At 41.6% G+C, this 15083-nt stretch overlaps 1 protein-coding gene across 4 annotated transcripts in view; it reads right to left on the bottom strand.

Moving 5' to 3' along the window:
• CCDC88C (coiled-coil domain containing 88C) overlaps positions 1-15083 on the bottom strand; it is a 95650-nt gene that overhangs the window by 56404 nt on the left and 24163 nt on the right. For all 4 annotated transcript variants that reach the window (XM_063160104.1, XM_063160106.1, XM_063160105.1 and 1 more), the window contains exon 4: positions 1505-1574. In XM_063160104.1, coding sequence (XP_063016174.1) covers positions 1505-1574 — 70 coding nt within the window. The remainder of the gene's footprint in view (positions 1-1504; positions 1575-15083) is intronic.

Genomic DNA, 15083 nt, shown 5'->3' with positions numbered 1-15083 from the left:
TTGCAACATTTCCTCCACACCTTAAGGCAATTCTGCAAGACTCTGGTGTGTATATATACAGCAAGAACTAAAGTAATTATACAGGCACACAGAACACCTGGAGGACAGCACATCTTTGTGCCATGGCAGACTACATCCTGGGCCACTTGCAGTAAGGGGTGAAGAGACACAACTTGCAAACAAACAAACAGCTGCTCTTCTGGCTTTGGCAAGAACTCACTCATCACACCTACATATGCATCACATGGAAATACACATGTATATTTATATGTACAGGTATATAAATACCTCAGTGTTACATCCTAGATACATGAAGTTGTGAGATTCAGAGATGCTCAAATACTTGCAGTTTGCCTACAAATACATACAGTTTATTAAAAGTCATGTTTGTATTATGGCCTGTTTAGGAGACTGGTTGCCAGAGTCCCTTAGGAGCAACTCTCAGTCCAAACAGTTAAATCCAGCTGGTGGCCAGTCACAGGTGGGGTTCCCCAGTGCCCAGTACTGAGGCCAGCCCTGTTCAATGTCTTTATCAATGATCTGGACAAGGGGATCAAGGGCACCATCAGTCAGTTTGCAGATGACACCAAATTGGGTGGGAGTGTTGATCTGCTGGAGGGCAGGAAGGCTCTGCAGAGGGATCTGGACAGGCTGGATCCATGGGCTGAGGCAGTGGTACGAGGTTCCAAGCAGTAAAAAGGTCCTGCCCTTGGATCAACAGCAATCCCAGGCATCGCTACAGGCTGGGGACACAGTGGTTAGAAAGTGGCCCTGTGCAAAAGGACCTGGGGGTGCCCTCTGACAGCAGCTGAACAGGAGCCAGCTGTGCCCAAGAAGGCCAATGGCATCCTGGCCTGTGTCAGCAATGGTGTGGCCAGCAGGACCAAGGCACAGACCAGGGCACCACCTTGGCCCTGCTGAGGTCACACCTCAAATCCTGTGCTCAGTTCTGGGCCCCTCAGCACAAGAGAGACATTGAGGTGCTGAAGTGTGTCCAGAGAGGGGCTGGGAGCTGGGAAAGGGCCTGGAGCATTAGTCTGACACAGAGCTGCTGAGGGAGCTGGGGGTATTTAGTCTGGAGAAAAGGAAGCTCTGGGGGACTTTATTGCTCTCTACAACTACCTGAAAGGATGTTGTAGCAAGGTGGGGGTTGGTTTCTTTGCCCACATGGCAAGCAATAAGTCAAGAGGAAACGGCCTCAAGTTACACCAGGGGAGGCTTAAGAATACTTTTATGGATACTAGGAAAAATTCCTAACTGAAACAGTGGTCAAGGATTGGAACAGGATGCCTGGGGAAGTGGTTGAATCACCATCTCTGGAAGTATTTGAAAGACACATTTGTGGTGCTTAGGGACATAGTTTAGTGTTAAGGGCTGCACTCTTTAAAGTGTTTTCCTACCTAGTTAGAACAGAATTACAGAATTGTTTAAGAAGACAAAAAAAATTACAGACTTTATTTAGTAGTACAGAGGAGGAGGATGGAGAACCCAATGAACTACTCACCAGAAAGAGGATCTTTGCCAATCATTAAAACATTTGGTAAATTCATTACAATCAGCTGCTGAAGGACCTCCTAAACAAAAGAGAACAACAGACAAAGTTCAGTGTGAAGGAATCCAAATCAATTCCACCACAAAGAATACAAAGCTCCATCAGTTACAAAGCTTTTAACATACTGCTAGGTCAAAGGTCACAAGAGGAAGCCCCACTTGAGAGAGGAATCACTATTTGAAGATAGCATCAGGTTGCAGAGCTAACATACACTAATCACTTCTTTTAACAATGGCTAATGTGGAACTTAAAGGGTCCCATGGCACTAATCAGGATAAATGCATGACCATGCCAGGCACACCAATCATTCATGCCTTTACCCCAGGCATGACCTGTATTCATCTGATGTGCAACATACAGCTGCTGCCATGGTTCAGGGATATAAATGCAGCTGGTTCAAACATACCTAAGCCACTCTGTGAAGTCTGAGTAACTCAAATAATTGGTCACATTATTTCATGGGTCTGAAAATTCAAGGATGGGCTGGGGAAGTGGGTGTAGGGAAAAGCACTCGACCAGGCATCTGGCACTGCCCAGAGAAGCTGGATATAAAGTTCTAGATTTATTTGCATTGTTTTTAATCAGGAGTAAAACAGAATTAAATTATGTTCATTACATAATTAAGGGTCATTTTATTTTGGGGGAGATGACAGAAGGGAGATGTACATCAGGTTGAACATCTGAATGAGCATTTGTCTGAAGCTGCTCTGAAATCACAGAATGGTTTAAGGGGGAAGAAAGGCCAAAAGCCCTGGGGCAGGTACAATGTCTGAAGCTGCTCAAATAAATACATTGCAAAGGGGATTCTGTACAGTAATACAACCAGCCATGCAGCCCAGAAACCAAGAGCAGAGCAGTACAGTTGTCAGCTTTGACTTGCAGTTTCCAGCACCCCCACTTGTGATGATCTGGATAAAACATTTTGCAGGTGGGTTTTTATTTCACATAAAAAGACGGGAAGGAAAACAGTTGTATGACTGAAACACTGTGCTGAGATTCAGGAAACAAAAGTTCACAGATACAACTCAACCAAATGTTTGGCAGGTGCCTTTTTCCGGCTTGTCTCCACTTCCCAGACTACCCCCAAGCCACTGGAAGGGCACAGCATTGATACTTGCAAAGCATTCAGACCAGGGGAAAAAGCACCACAGCGCAGCAAAGTAACACACTTCCTGAAACAATCACCCATTCACCCTGACACTTCCCCTCCCAGCTACCCATTGTTATTTCTCTGCTTTTAAACTTATGCCACAGGAGCAAAATTAAGCCTGATTGAAGGAGGAAATAATTCAGAGAGCCTGCAGCCTTTGATAAGCAATCAGAGTGCATATTTAAAAAAAATGTTTTGACAGAACACATTTCATTTTTTTTCTTCTGATCCATACCAAAACACATTTCTTGTTGGATAAAATAGAAATATCTGTGTCACAGCTAATAGGATTTCTGGAGCTGTTAAGGAAAAAGATTCTCTAGTCCTTTATGTAATGTGAAGCTTGGCTACTGCAGACCAAACATTGGCTGACTCATTAGCCAAATACATTTTCTATTTTGGGCATCTGAGACACATTAAACAAAGTTTGTTTACTGTAACAGATGCAAAATCTATTGGATGTAAGAGCACATGGCTGGACTGCAACATGTGCCATGACAACACAGCACAGCACTGAGGCTTTAAACAAAAAAAAAAAAAAAATCAGACTTTGCATATACTGAAGTATTGAGCTTTAACCAGCAATTTCCATGGCAAAAAAGAGGAGAAAGAATTCTGCTTCCAGTCACCCAGCACGTGGAGCAGCACTGAGGCAGGAATGCATAAGGAATTTGCGTTGTCTTTGTGTAACCATCAGATCTCTAGCTTTTTAACTGGCAGACACTAAAGACATTGCTGCTAACCTTTATGCTGTCAACATTCCCATGAGCTCCTCCTGCAAAATTATTTGAGTATACCACCCAACACAACCATGACTGAACTCTCTCATAATTGTCTGAGCTCAGTATCTTCTGGCAAGAATCTGACAGTCATTGAATAGAAGCTGAAATGGCCCCAAGCCTGGAAGAGTGATTTGTTAATTCAGATTGAAAGATTCTGATTGTTGCAAGACATGACACTCTGACCCATTTATTTTTAAAGTAAAATATTTAAACAGATAATTATCTGTATTATTCTAAAAGCTTTTGCCTTCAGATTAGTGCTTGTGATGATAACACCTGACTTACAGTGCAGCTCACCAGCAGAGCTCAGCACTTTATACAGGAAGGCAATGCCCCTGCTGTCTATTTTCAAGCTCAGGAAAGCAAGTCAGAGAAAGAGTTACTTCAATTTAATAAATTACCATCTGTGAACCAATGTACCAGTGAACCATCCACTCACACAATCACAAGCATGAGATAAAACACGCCAAGGGAAAGCTCCACACTGATGAATTTAACTCAGATTTTGTCCAGATTGAAACCCCAGAAAGTCAGTGAAGCTCAGCTGACACTCAGTGACTGACAAAGATGATGTGACCACGTGTCAGATTGATTGCCCAAGATCCCACATCTGGAAATAGAACTAACATCCTCCTCACCTAAAAGCACATCAGGAATTCTTCAACTTCTATAATTTATCAATGTTTTCTTGTTTTCCTTCTCTGAAGCAGTGATAACACAGATTATTACACAATAAAAACATTTTACACAAGTAAAACGCTGTGCCTCAGCCTGGCCTCTCAGCTCCCCTCAGATCTTATAATTCCTCCTTGAAGACCCCATGAATTCAAACTCTGGCTTCAGGCAGGGAGCTGGGCTGTTTCCAGCCTGTGAGCTGGCACTAAGAGTCAAAGGGCCCTGTGGACCCAACCATCTCCCAGGGTACAGCTACTCTGGGCATTGGCTTAACCTGGACAAAAAAAGAAACAGTAGATAAAATGGCCCATTCCCCCACAGAGGCAGCAAGCTGTATTATTGTATTACATATAAATCTTATGCTTGAAATCAAACACAGCTGTAAGACTGCAGCAGAGGCATAAATGGTGTGTGCAAATCCTTCTGCCTCAGGCAACCAGCATGGCTAGGGGCAACACATCCAGGCAGGAGCTGCTGGAGAGAGAAGCAGGGTTTTCAAGCATTTTAAATAGCCTACAGCAATCCAGAGCAACCTGGAGAGCAACAGTACAAGCAAAAAAATCTAATTCCTCCACTGAGAGGCCTTGTAATCATTTTTACAGCACAACTAAAGCTTGGTTAAAACAGTAAAGGTTACAACAACACATGGTAAAAATGTCCCAGATTATTAAAACCATTAGAAACTGAGTTGCCAGGTTTACAGCTTAACCAACTCAGAAGCCAGCTACTCCAAGTCAGCAACCACCTCCCTCAGACTACGGTTTGTGAGAAAATAATGTTGGTATCAGAAGGGTTATTTAAGGAATCAAAACAAAGCCCTGTCAGTGCTCAGTGCAGTGCCTGTAGGTTTCTGAAATGCTCCTCACCCAAAGAACAGGATATTTTAAGCTTGAGGAGATTTGTCCAATGTCTTTTGACAGCAGTAACGGTTGCAAGAATGGAGACTTCTAGGTAGCACATCCAACACCACGATCACAAAATATAAGGATCAGCAGCCAAGTCTTACACTCCTTGAGCCAGGCACCCAAACTCATTAGATAAAGCCCACAAAGGTTTGAGCAATCAGTTACCTGACCCTGTATTGCCAGGGAGGGCTTCTCAAGGAAGGTCACACTGTGTGTTCAGACCTCTGTGCTTGCTGCTGTGCTTGCTCACACAGACATGGAGCCTGAAGCTGGCTGGGACAATTGTGGTGCCCCAGGAACAAGAGGGACACTGCCTAAGCCAGAGGTAAGCTTTGCTGGAAGCATCTAGGACTGGTACACCAAGAAATATCAGTGAGTTACCTAGAAATCCTAAGGTTAAACAAATATTAATGCTCTGTTTCTCTCAGCAGCCTTCTGGTGTCTAACCCCCTGCTATGAACTTGCCTGACATTTGCAAGCTCTTTGCAATCACTTTTTTAACAAGAAGCTTAAGACAAAATAAAGCCAAAATTCCTCCACATTGATTCAGACAGTCAAGGGCCTTAGGAAAAATCAAGACACATACAAGATTAAGGATAAAATTCTAAGCACCAAATTAAGCATTTAGGCTTACTAAATGCATGAATAAACACATTCATTCCCTCCATCTGAAAGTTTCTAATCATTCCTGGAGTGCTGAGGCATATTCTACATCCTCTTCTTATCCCTCCAAGATCACCCACACCGGATGTTTGCTCTTTGCCTCAGATCCTCAGCAGAGATGCAGAGCTTCCACTGCCTCTCAGTCTCCATGGTCACATACAAACATTCTATTTACCTGTAACAGGCTAAGTGGGCCTCTTGTAATTTTGTAGGAACAAAGTCTCCATGGCCCATACTGTACTTCAATACATATTTGCTTCTTAAAAATACACATGCAACAACAGCATGGAATAAAATGGTCTTAAGGTATTATTCTTGGATGCACTTTTTTAGTCCCAATTTAAGTGTGCCAACAGCTCTTGCAATGAATGAATTGCTAGGAAAGGAGTAGGTAAAATTGTCCTTTCCATGGCTGAGAGACCCAGCAAACACAAGCTTTACAAAAAAACCTTTCCCTGCATTACCATACAGCACAGCATTAATGTAGAGTAAGTACTAGTTTCTCATGCAGAATTAAATTAACCTCTGCCTGAATCCTAAACAAGAAGCAGGACTAAATAAATTATGTAAGGAGAGAGGCAGTCTAACAGTCATTGTAATTCAATGCTCAAGCCAAGCAATTCCATTTAAGTATATTGCTTAGCTATAAAATGCTAATTGCCCAGCTGACTGGGAGCCAAATGGTGCTTTCCTACTTAAAATGCCCATGAGGAAAAACCATCATCAGCTTTATTTATACCAGCAAAAGCAAACAGTATCTAGCCAGGGAATCTGGCTTACATTTTATCTGCAACTCAGGCCAACAGGGGAGGAAAGAAGAGTCCTATCTGTGCAGCACAGGCAACACCTTACTCTGATAACCTCAGTATGGATCTGATCTCACAAACATCCTTGGAGTGGGAAACATTTGGTGAAGCACTCAATCCTCAGAGAAGGTCTCAGCAGGAATCAGTGGCCATCTGCACCAGCCCAACGCCTCCCAGCAGCAGGATGGGGTGCCAGCTTTGCCCCTACACATTTTAAGGGCCTTTGGATGCTGCCACAAAGGCTGGGAGCTGCATTTCCCAGGCAAAGTGCACTCCAAGGGACAATCAAACCTAATTTTTTTCTGGAATCAGAATTCTAAGGAAGAGCAAACATGCTAATGAACAAGCTTTAAAATTAACACATTCTAAACAGCAATTTGTGACACAAGCGTTGCTTTTTTAAGTTTTTTTTTTTTCAAAGTTCCCAGTTTTGTATTAAAATAATAATGAAAAGCTATTTTCAGCCTACAAAGACATTATATTTTAGACAAAAAAATATGTTTGTCTTCCAACAGATGTAAACTTCATAAAGTTTGGGGGGGGTTGCTGTAATTATCTGAGGAGTTATTAATGGTGACAGAGAAATCACAGCAAGATTCTGTGAGCTGTATGGCAGGGTCTTACAAAAGATTAGACAAGATGAAACAAGTTGTTGCCAGAAATTACAAGGAAGTGAAACACAAATGGTTTATTGACATGTTTTTCATGTACATCTTACCATGCAAGCAGGCCTGATGACACCATGTATGTGACTCAGTACTGTTTCCCTGCCAACACATTATATACATGACAAAATCTGATTAAGAACTTTGCTCATCTCTGCAACAATTGTACTCGTTATGTGATGGACTAGAGGATTAGCTGTCTTTAAATGGATTTTTTTTTCCTTCTGAAAACCAGCAAATTACAAAGCACATTTCTAAAGACCCTTCAAGTGGAAACCCAAAAGCCACTAAAATAACTGTGGCCTCATCTGCTGAAAATAATCCGTTCTGACAATTGTAGACTGGAATCTCAGTGGGAGGGAATGTGAAGGAATCATACCTAGTCTTAATTGTGCTCAGTCTGTGCAGGGTGCAGACAGCCAACTAAATGACAAAACGGTTATCAGTGTGTAAGTACACCATGTAAGAACAGATTTTATTTTTAAAAATTACACATATGAGATTTGGATGGCATATAATAGACTATCACATAAAACCTCTCAAAATACCCAGAAGGACCCAGGCATAACCATCCACCCAATTCATTGCTCGGGTTTTGTTATTTGTATTCAAGGGTGCAGAGGTCCCATCCAGGAGCAAAATCTCATCCACTGGAGCTGTACAAACAGTGAGGCATCCCTGGAACAAAGAACTTGTTATATATACCCAAGTATCAGTAAACTACTAACAAGCAGTTAGTAGTTAGGGGGGGAAAGTAACAAGCAATGGAGGAAGGAAATGAAAATAAGATTCTGTGGCTATAATATGATTCACCATGTACATTCTCACTGCTTTATGAACTGGCTGGAAGGAACTACATCTCTCCAAATATCAGAGGGCATGGGAAGCAAAACAAGTCCTGACAAACACATTTTGCTTTAAGATGAAATTGTTCACAATGCACATTGTTCACATCACAAAAAAAAAAAATCTATGTGTACTTAAATAAAGGTACTTTTATAGGACAAAGTTTTACTTCTAGTTTAGTGGAATAAATAATGGAGAAACTAACACACATCAGTCACACAAATCTTATTTTTAATCACTCTAAATACAAAAGTGTACATTTACTTCTGAACAATGGCATGTCTAGCAGTGGATTTTTTATCCTAGTTTCACTAACTCCAGGTTGAATAATCTCTGTTAATAAAACATACAGCCCTGTGGTTGTGGCTAGTGGCAATATTGATTTGACCCAGAGAGTAGAAAATCCAATTGTGGAGCACTGTGTTTTCCTGCTTTTATTGCCAACAGCACCTTTGACTAATTTATCTGCTTTGGCTGCAAATAAACAGCCTATTTGATTTATCCTCAACTTCTCTTTTCAAATCATGTGCCAGTGACTACACATGTTTGTAATAGTGTCCTGACAAATTACTCTTGACTTGTATTTTATTTCATCTTAGATTTGTCCTGAGGTGGTCTATGCAGTAACAGGGAGTATGCAATGTTCTGTGTTAAAGGCTTGTCACTTGACATTACAAATCTGACCAGCTAAAATGCAACCCATCTGTTGAACACACTTCCAGCTAATCTACAGTGGTCTCTAAGGACCAAATTCACCTTAACACAGTAAAAAACCACCACAGGCCATCAGAACAGACTTAAAGCACCACTAGATTCCCTGAAACTCAGCACCCAGCACACACTCACTTGTTTTAAAAGGAAGTCAGTTTTTCCCATACACTGGACATATTTTATTGGGATAATCAAAAAGTTCCACATCAAACTCTAAAACTGAGCAACTGTATTTAAGGTTAACAGTGAAGCCTGATACCAAAACACAAACACATTAGCCATGCAGAGCTCTGAGGTACAAACTCTGCTCCATTGCCCTTGATCACTGGAGTGAAAACTATTATATTATAATACAGCTTGTTATCAAGCAACAAACACCAACACAATAAAAGCTTCTCTAAGGAAGACTATGTGTAAGATCTGGTTTTTGCCATTTCTCCTATCACAAGCATTTCTAAATCTTGGGAGGCTTATGTGTTTATATGAAACATCCACAGCAAACACCTAACTGGGCACACGATACCAGTTCACATAAAATACACTGGATTTCCTAACACAATTGCTATGTGCCATGAAGAAGACCAAACTTAATTAACACAAGGCAACAATATGGCAAGTTGTGAGGCTTACTTAGAGAGGTTCAGAACTAAAGATCTGTATTGCAACTTCAACACTGCAGTGGGGGTCCAGGCTTTGAAAATGTGCCAAGACTCTAAAGAAGCAGGCAACCACCAGACTGACAATTATGACACAACTCCTGAAAAAGCAGCAGCCAAAAGTAAAGGAAATAAGGAGTCAAAGATGGGAAGATGTAGGAATACTAGCTACACATTACAGCAATACTTTCCCAAAGATAAATAATGAGCAGGAGCTAGGTAGCACAAACGTATACTTTTTGTAATTTATTAGTACGAATATTGCTTTAAAAAGAATGTGTTTTCTTGGGGAAAACCCTAAAAGAAACTGTTACTCCTGTGAGGGCACAGGGGCATGTGTAACAGGAATAATTTTGATGTTTCTCTAGTAAAAATATTGAAAAGCCAAATCAAAGCTGAAGTTTAAATATGAAAACAAATCTGTCAAACTAGGAAAAATTAATAAAGCAGAGAGGGGACAAAAAATGGGATAATTTCATGATTTCTAGTATTATGAAAAATATTTTAGTAGCAAACAGAAGGCCTAACAGATGCAAACAACTATAATGTGAATGTATGAGTCAAATTTTATCAGTAACTAAGGGTAATAGAAGTAAAGCAAACATCAAAGTTGACTGTTACCAATCTGAAAATCTTATGTCCTGTTTGAAGCAGGAACTCATGAAAAACCTTTGATCTACCTCTCAGTCACCAAACAAAACAAGCTGCATTACCCTGCCACTCTTACTAATGCTGGGTAACATCCACTGTCTCAGCCATCTTGCCTGCCATGGGGTCAGAGCTCACAGAGAACAATATTTCTGTTAGCAAAAGGCTCCATGCCTTGCCTTCACTACATCCAAACATCCTCAGAGCTGCTCAAATATAAGGCAGTTTAAGGCTCAGAAACAAGCACAAACATGCTTGGTCTTCCCAGGATAATGCTCCCTGAACAAACAAGATTTAATTAACGTTACACTGGTAAACCATTTTCAGAGACACAAATGGGCAGCACTGGAGCAACACAGAAAATGACACCTAGAAACTGACAAACTGCAAATACATGGACAGTATTCACAAAGTGATGACCAACAGGAATTTTATGGAATAAACATTTAGGTTATTGCTAAGATCACTTTGAAATGCATGAAAATCTTTGTCTCCAACTCAGGAAACTCAGTGTTTCCAGATCAATTTTTTTTTCTTCCAGTGAAGAAAATGGTTGTGACAGCGCTTGAAGAATACCTGTCAGAGAACTGAGCAACTGGTGTGACAGCACTTGTCCTACTTTTTCCACCCAGCATGTTTATAAATATGAAGGGAAAAAAAATCAATTAAGTTTAAATTAAACCGACTAATTTCCAAAAGCTAATTTAAAGATTTTTAACCATGTGTCTCCACACAAGCTTGAAACTTGTGCTTGGGCAGTTTACATGCAACCTAGTATTGGACAACAAACTAATGTTTCAGGAAGCATGCACACAGTCACTGAGCCATCAGTTTATTATCTAACTGCAACAGAGAGTGCAGCCTGGGCAAGAGGGGCCCATGAGGCATTTGCAGGTGACCATGCAAAAACCCATGCTGGATTTACAGAAGAGGGAAGTTTCCAGCTGGTCTGAAGAGGAGAGGGTACAGGGAACAAGCTGTTCTACCCTACAAGGATGCCTGATCCAACAGTATGGTGCTATGGGACAAATGAGGTGACTGGGGAAGGTTTTTTGGGAAGGTCTGTAAGTTGAAACAAGAGTCCATAATTGCTAAACATCTGATTATGTCAGGTGCTTTCTGCTACAACCGCCTGATGGTCTCTTGCAGGCAAACTTCCATTACCAACCAGTTACCAAGGGCAATAAAAACTTCAGTACCATTAATGCAGAGAGAGTCCTTGCAGTTCAGGCATGCCCCTCTCAAATACTCCTAAAAAACCTCTTACAGGTATTATTGCAGGTTAATGTTATAAGCTTTCCAACTACTCTGAAACAGAATTTATATCCAGCACACCATTACTTCAGTGTATCACTGCATTATCACTATCATTTAATTTACCCATTACTAACAAGTTAAACGACCACCCACACATCCCTCGCCAGGTGCTTTGCCACTGCTGCAACAATCTCAATTTTTTTTTCTTAAGTTTAGTAAAGGGAGAAGCTTCAAGGCAGGTCAGATTGGTCTCCCATGCACAAACATACAGTGGTGTTTCTCTTTATAGCTAGCAGATTGCCCCAGGCAGGGAACACGCAGAGAATTTTCAAGACCGTCAACACTTCTTGCACTGTACAGGTGGAGAAGCTGCAATAAATTTCTCAAGGTAACCCAAGCACCCTTTGGAAGAAAAACACTCCCAACATTTACTGTGATAATCAGTTTTACCATTAGCACTGAGTTGCAATAGAAGAAACAGAAAAGAAGAAATAAAAGATAAATAGAACAGAATAACAGAAGAAATAAAGGAGGAAAAGGAAGATTACCACGGAATCTAGCAGCGAATAAAACCAGAGGGATGGAAAAGGAAGCCATGTCCTCAAAATAGCCACTGGGCTCTCATCGTTCCCTTTCTAGATTTTCTGTGTTCATTTGTTTTCAAAGGCAAACAACCTTTCCATCTGGAAAGTTTCTGCGTCCCCCTCGGAGGGGAGTACGGTACGTACGGAGAGGAAACACAGTTATTTGCAGTTGTCACTGGGCTATTCACAGAGTTTGCTGCCAGCGATCCGCACCTCGGCCACGCCAGGTCAGGCGCAAAGCAGAGGCAATGGCCGGGTCGAGCGCAGCCTCCCTGACTGACCCACCGTGCTGCCAGCGGGGAGGCGACAGGGGGCTCGTCCTCAGTCCCAGCCCACCGAGACCCCTCGCTGGCACTGATCCCTTCGTAAACTGCCAGCCTGGAGCTGCCAGGGTAAAAATCGGTGATGCTTCGGGATGCTGAGTGCCCAGCATCCACCCGAAGCAAGTGGGTCCAGGAGAGGACCTGGGGCAGCTCCAGGACATCCATCCCAGGACACTGGGGGACTTGCCCTCTCCTGTGCCATCCCCATCTCACGGAAGTTCACTTGCTGCCCCTGCCTTCTGGGCATCCCACAGTAACAGAAATACCGTCCTCTAACAAGAAATGGATATACACACATGTATCTGGATACACGTACACTGAGTTTTGTGTATATGTGTTTCTGCTATTTGTCCCGCCTACTACTCCGGTATTATTCTAACGGCTCAGACCAGTAACAAGCAAAATCCTTCTGGAAGCCCCATGTCATTTGTTGTATGCACCTGTCCCCCAACATTCAATTATTTGGAGTCCCCACAGCTCAACAGCAGGAGCATCAGGAATCTTGCCCCACACCACACAGCAGCAACAAGGTGGCTTCCTAAACACACAACACTGAAAAGGCCGCTAAAAGGCCGAAAAACCACCCTGTGACACGCTGTATACGTGATAAAATGTACCGTGAGTCTTTCAGGGTCAGGTCATTTACCCAACTTACCTCAAGTCTGAGAATTTACACCAAAAAATAGTTGCTATAACACTTGCTTTAAAAAAAATGAACACATGAACACTTTGAACAAATATGGAAAATCACAGCACAAGGAGCTGTGGTACATCAAGACTTTACATCTGCAATTACCAAAGTCTTCTTTATGATGAATTCACCCCCTACACACTTACAAACCCCACTCACCTTCCACATTCTATTTCACAGATGTGCAAGAGAAAGACATTAAAAATTAATGCTGAAAAGCCATGAAGCCACACTGAGTCCACAATTCTAGGAGCAGTTAGCATCACAGGATAGCAAAGATCTCCTTACTGCACAGCAGGGGAAATACTTCACCAAAAGAGAGTTATGACCAAAAAGAGACAAAAGGAAAAAGTCGCTTCCAACAGCTGCCACAATTTCACCCACACACAGAACAGGAAATAGCCAATATCCCTGTGTGGTGGCTGCTAGGCAAAATTTCCTTATCAATGGCAATCCAGGCTATGCATTCACACACATATGCATACTTGCTCATGCAAACATTCTCTCAAGAAGAACTTTCAATCCTGCCAGAGCTTAACAGTGCTCCTTTAAGTATCTGAAAGGACTGATTAACCCTGCTTAATACAATCTCTGTAATCTACTGTAAATCTTGCAGATAACTCATAACTGTTAACATTAATTAACTCAGCAGAGCTTTACCCTTCTTGCTCCCCCACCAGCCTCATACCACAGAGCTCAGTTTAAGCATTCTTTCACTACTGCCCTAGCAGGCAGTTTCTGTATCAGAAAACTCAGTTAGTAATGACACTGTTTTAAGAGAAGACTTTTCCCCACATTTTATACTTCTTCATTACTGATCAGTAGTCACAGCTCACACTCAAAGCATACAACACTGTGGAAAGACCCATGATAAGAGAAAAAATGTAAAGGATACTGCTACATCCCCAAAAATTCTATCCTTATGCTATCTGTGAGAGAAACAGACATAAGCTGTGTCACTGTGTTATTACTAACATTTCAGATGAAGTAACTTCTAACACCACTATGCCAGTTTTTAGGCTTCTGACCACTGATTTTTTTTTTAATATCAACAAAATACAGTTTCCTTCTAAGCTGTGATGTTTAGCATTTTCCTGAGAGAGGATGTCAATCTATCATATGTTCATACAAAAGTCTCATTTATAGCTGAAAGAAAAAGCAACTTTCAAGACCTTGTATTTATAGAGGAAAACCTTTAAAAAATGGTCACAAAAGACTCAAAGTCAGCAAGGGCCCCCAAACACAAGGAGATGCCTTGGCTGTAGGTAGAAAAAGTAGAACTATGCATACTACCAACCCCCTTCTTTATCACAAGTACCATTTTTTAAATCATACTACTTAATTTTCAGTGTCCTTGAAGGGCACACAAAGGTGGCAGGCATGTATGGTTCTCAGCAATTTCCAAGCTGCCTCACACGTGGCTCATATCCCTTACCTCCACCAGCAGAGCTCAGGTTTATTATTTAAGCAACATAATGGAGGGAAACTCAATATGAAGTATCAAGTGACTTGGAGCTCCCTATCAACCAGATCACAAAACAACAGCAGCACAACCTTATGAGCTGGGAGCAGAGGAGGGGACAGTAACTAACCCCCCCAAAAAAAATGCTCCAGGCAAGAGAAATTCAAGCCTCAGGCTGCAAAGAACAGCAACACCTCCCATCCAGCACATCTGGGCTGCACTGTCTGTAGAAATAAAGATTAATAGTATTTCAGAAGATATAGGTTATAAAAACGTTTATATTGTTGTTGTATCTACTGGGTACCAGATCTAAGCCTAACAGCACTCAAAGCATGCTGAAACCTCCTTGGTGGTGTGGAAGAAGTCTGATTCCTAGAAGCAGCTTCCAATGAAATTTTCAGGGACACTACAATCAGAAAAATGTAGCACAAGCAGTATTTTATCTACAAAGACAGTGTTTACACTCTTCACCTCAGTAAAGTACAAAACCTTGGCAAGGAGTTCCACTATAAAACATAAAAAGGAGCCATGCAAGCTCCACTGCAAACTCAGGAATGACAATGATGTTAAATGCTGGAATAAGGACTATCTTCCTCTGGTTTAGTAGCAGCTTTTCAAAAAACTTATTAAAATGGCTCTGCATCATTGTTTAAACATACTTCGGTGGAGGCATCAAATTACTCTGACAAACCAGTTTGTCTCAGAGT

Source organism: Melospiza melodia, chromosome 6, assembly GCF_035770615.1.
Source record: "Melospiza melodia melodia isolate bMelMel2 chromosome 6, bMelMel2.pri, whole genome shotgun sequence".
NCBI lineage: Eukaryota > Metazoa > Chordata > Aves > Passeriformes > Passerellidae > Melospiza > Melospiza melodia.
This window is presented reverse-complemented; position numbering and strand designations above follow the sequence as displayed.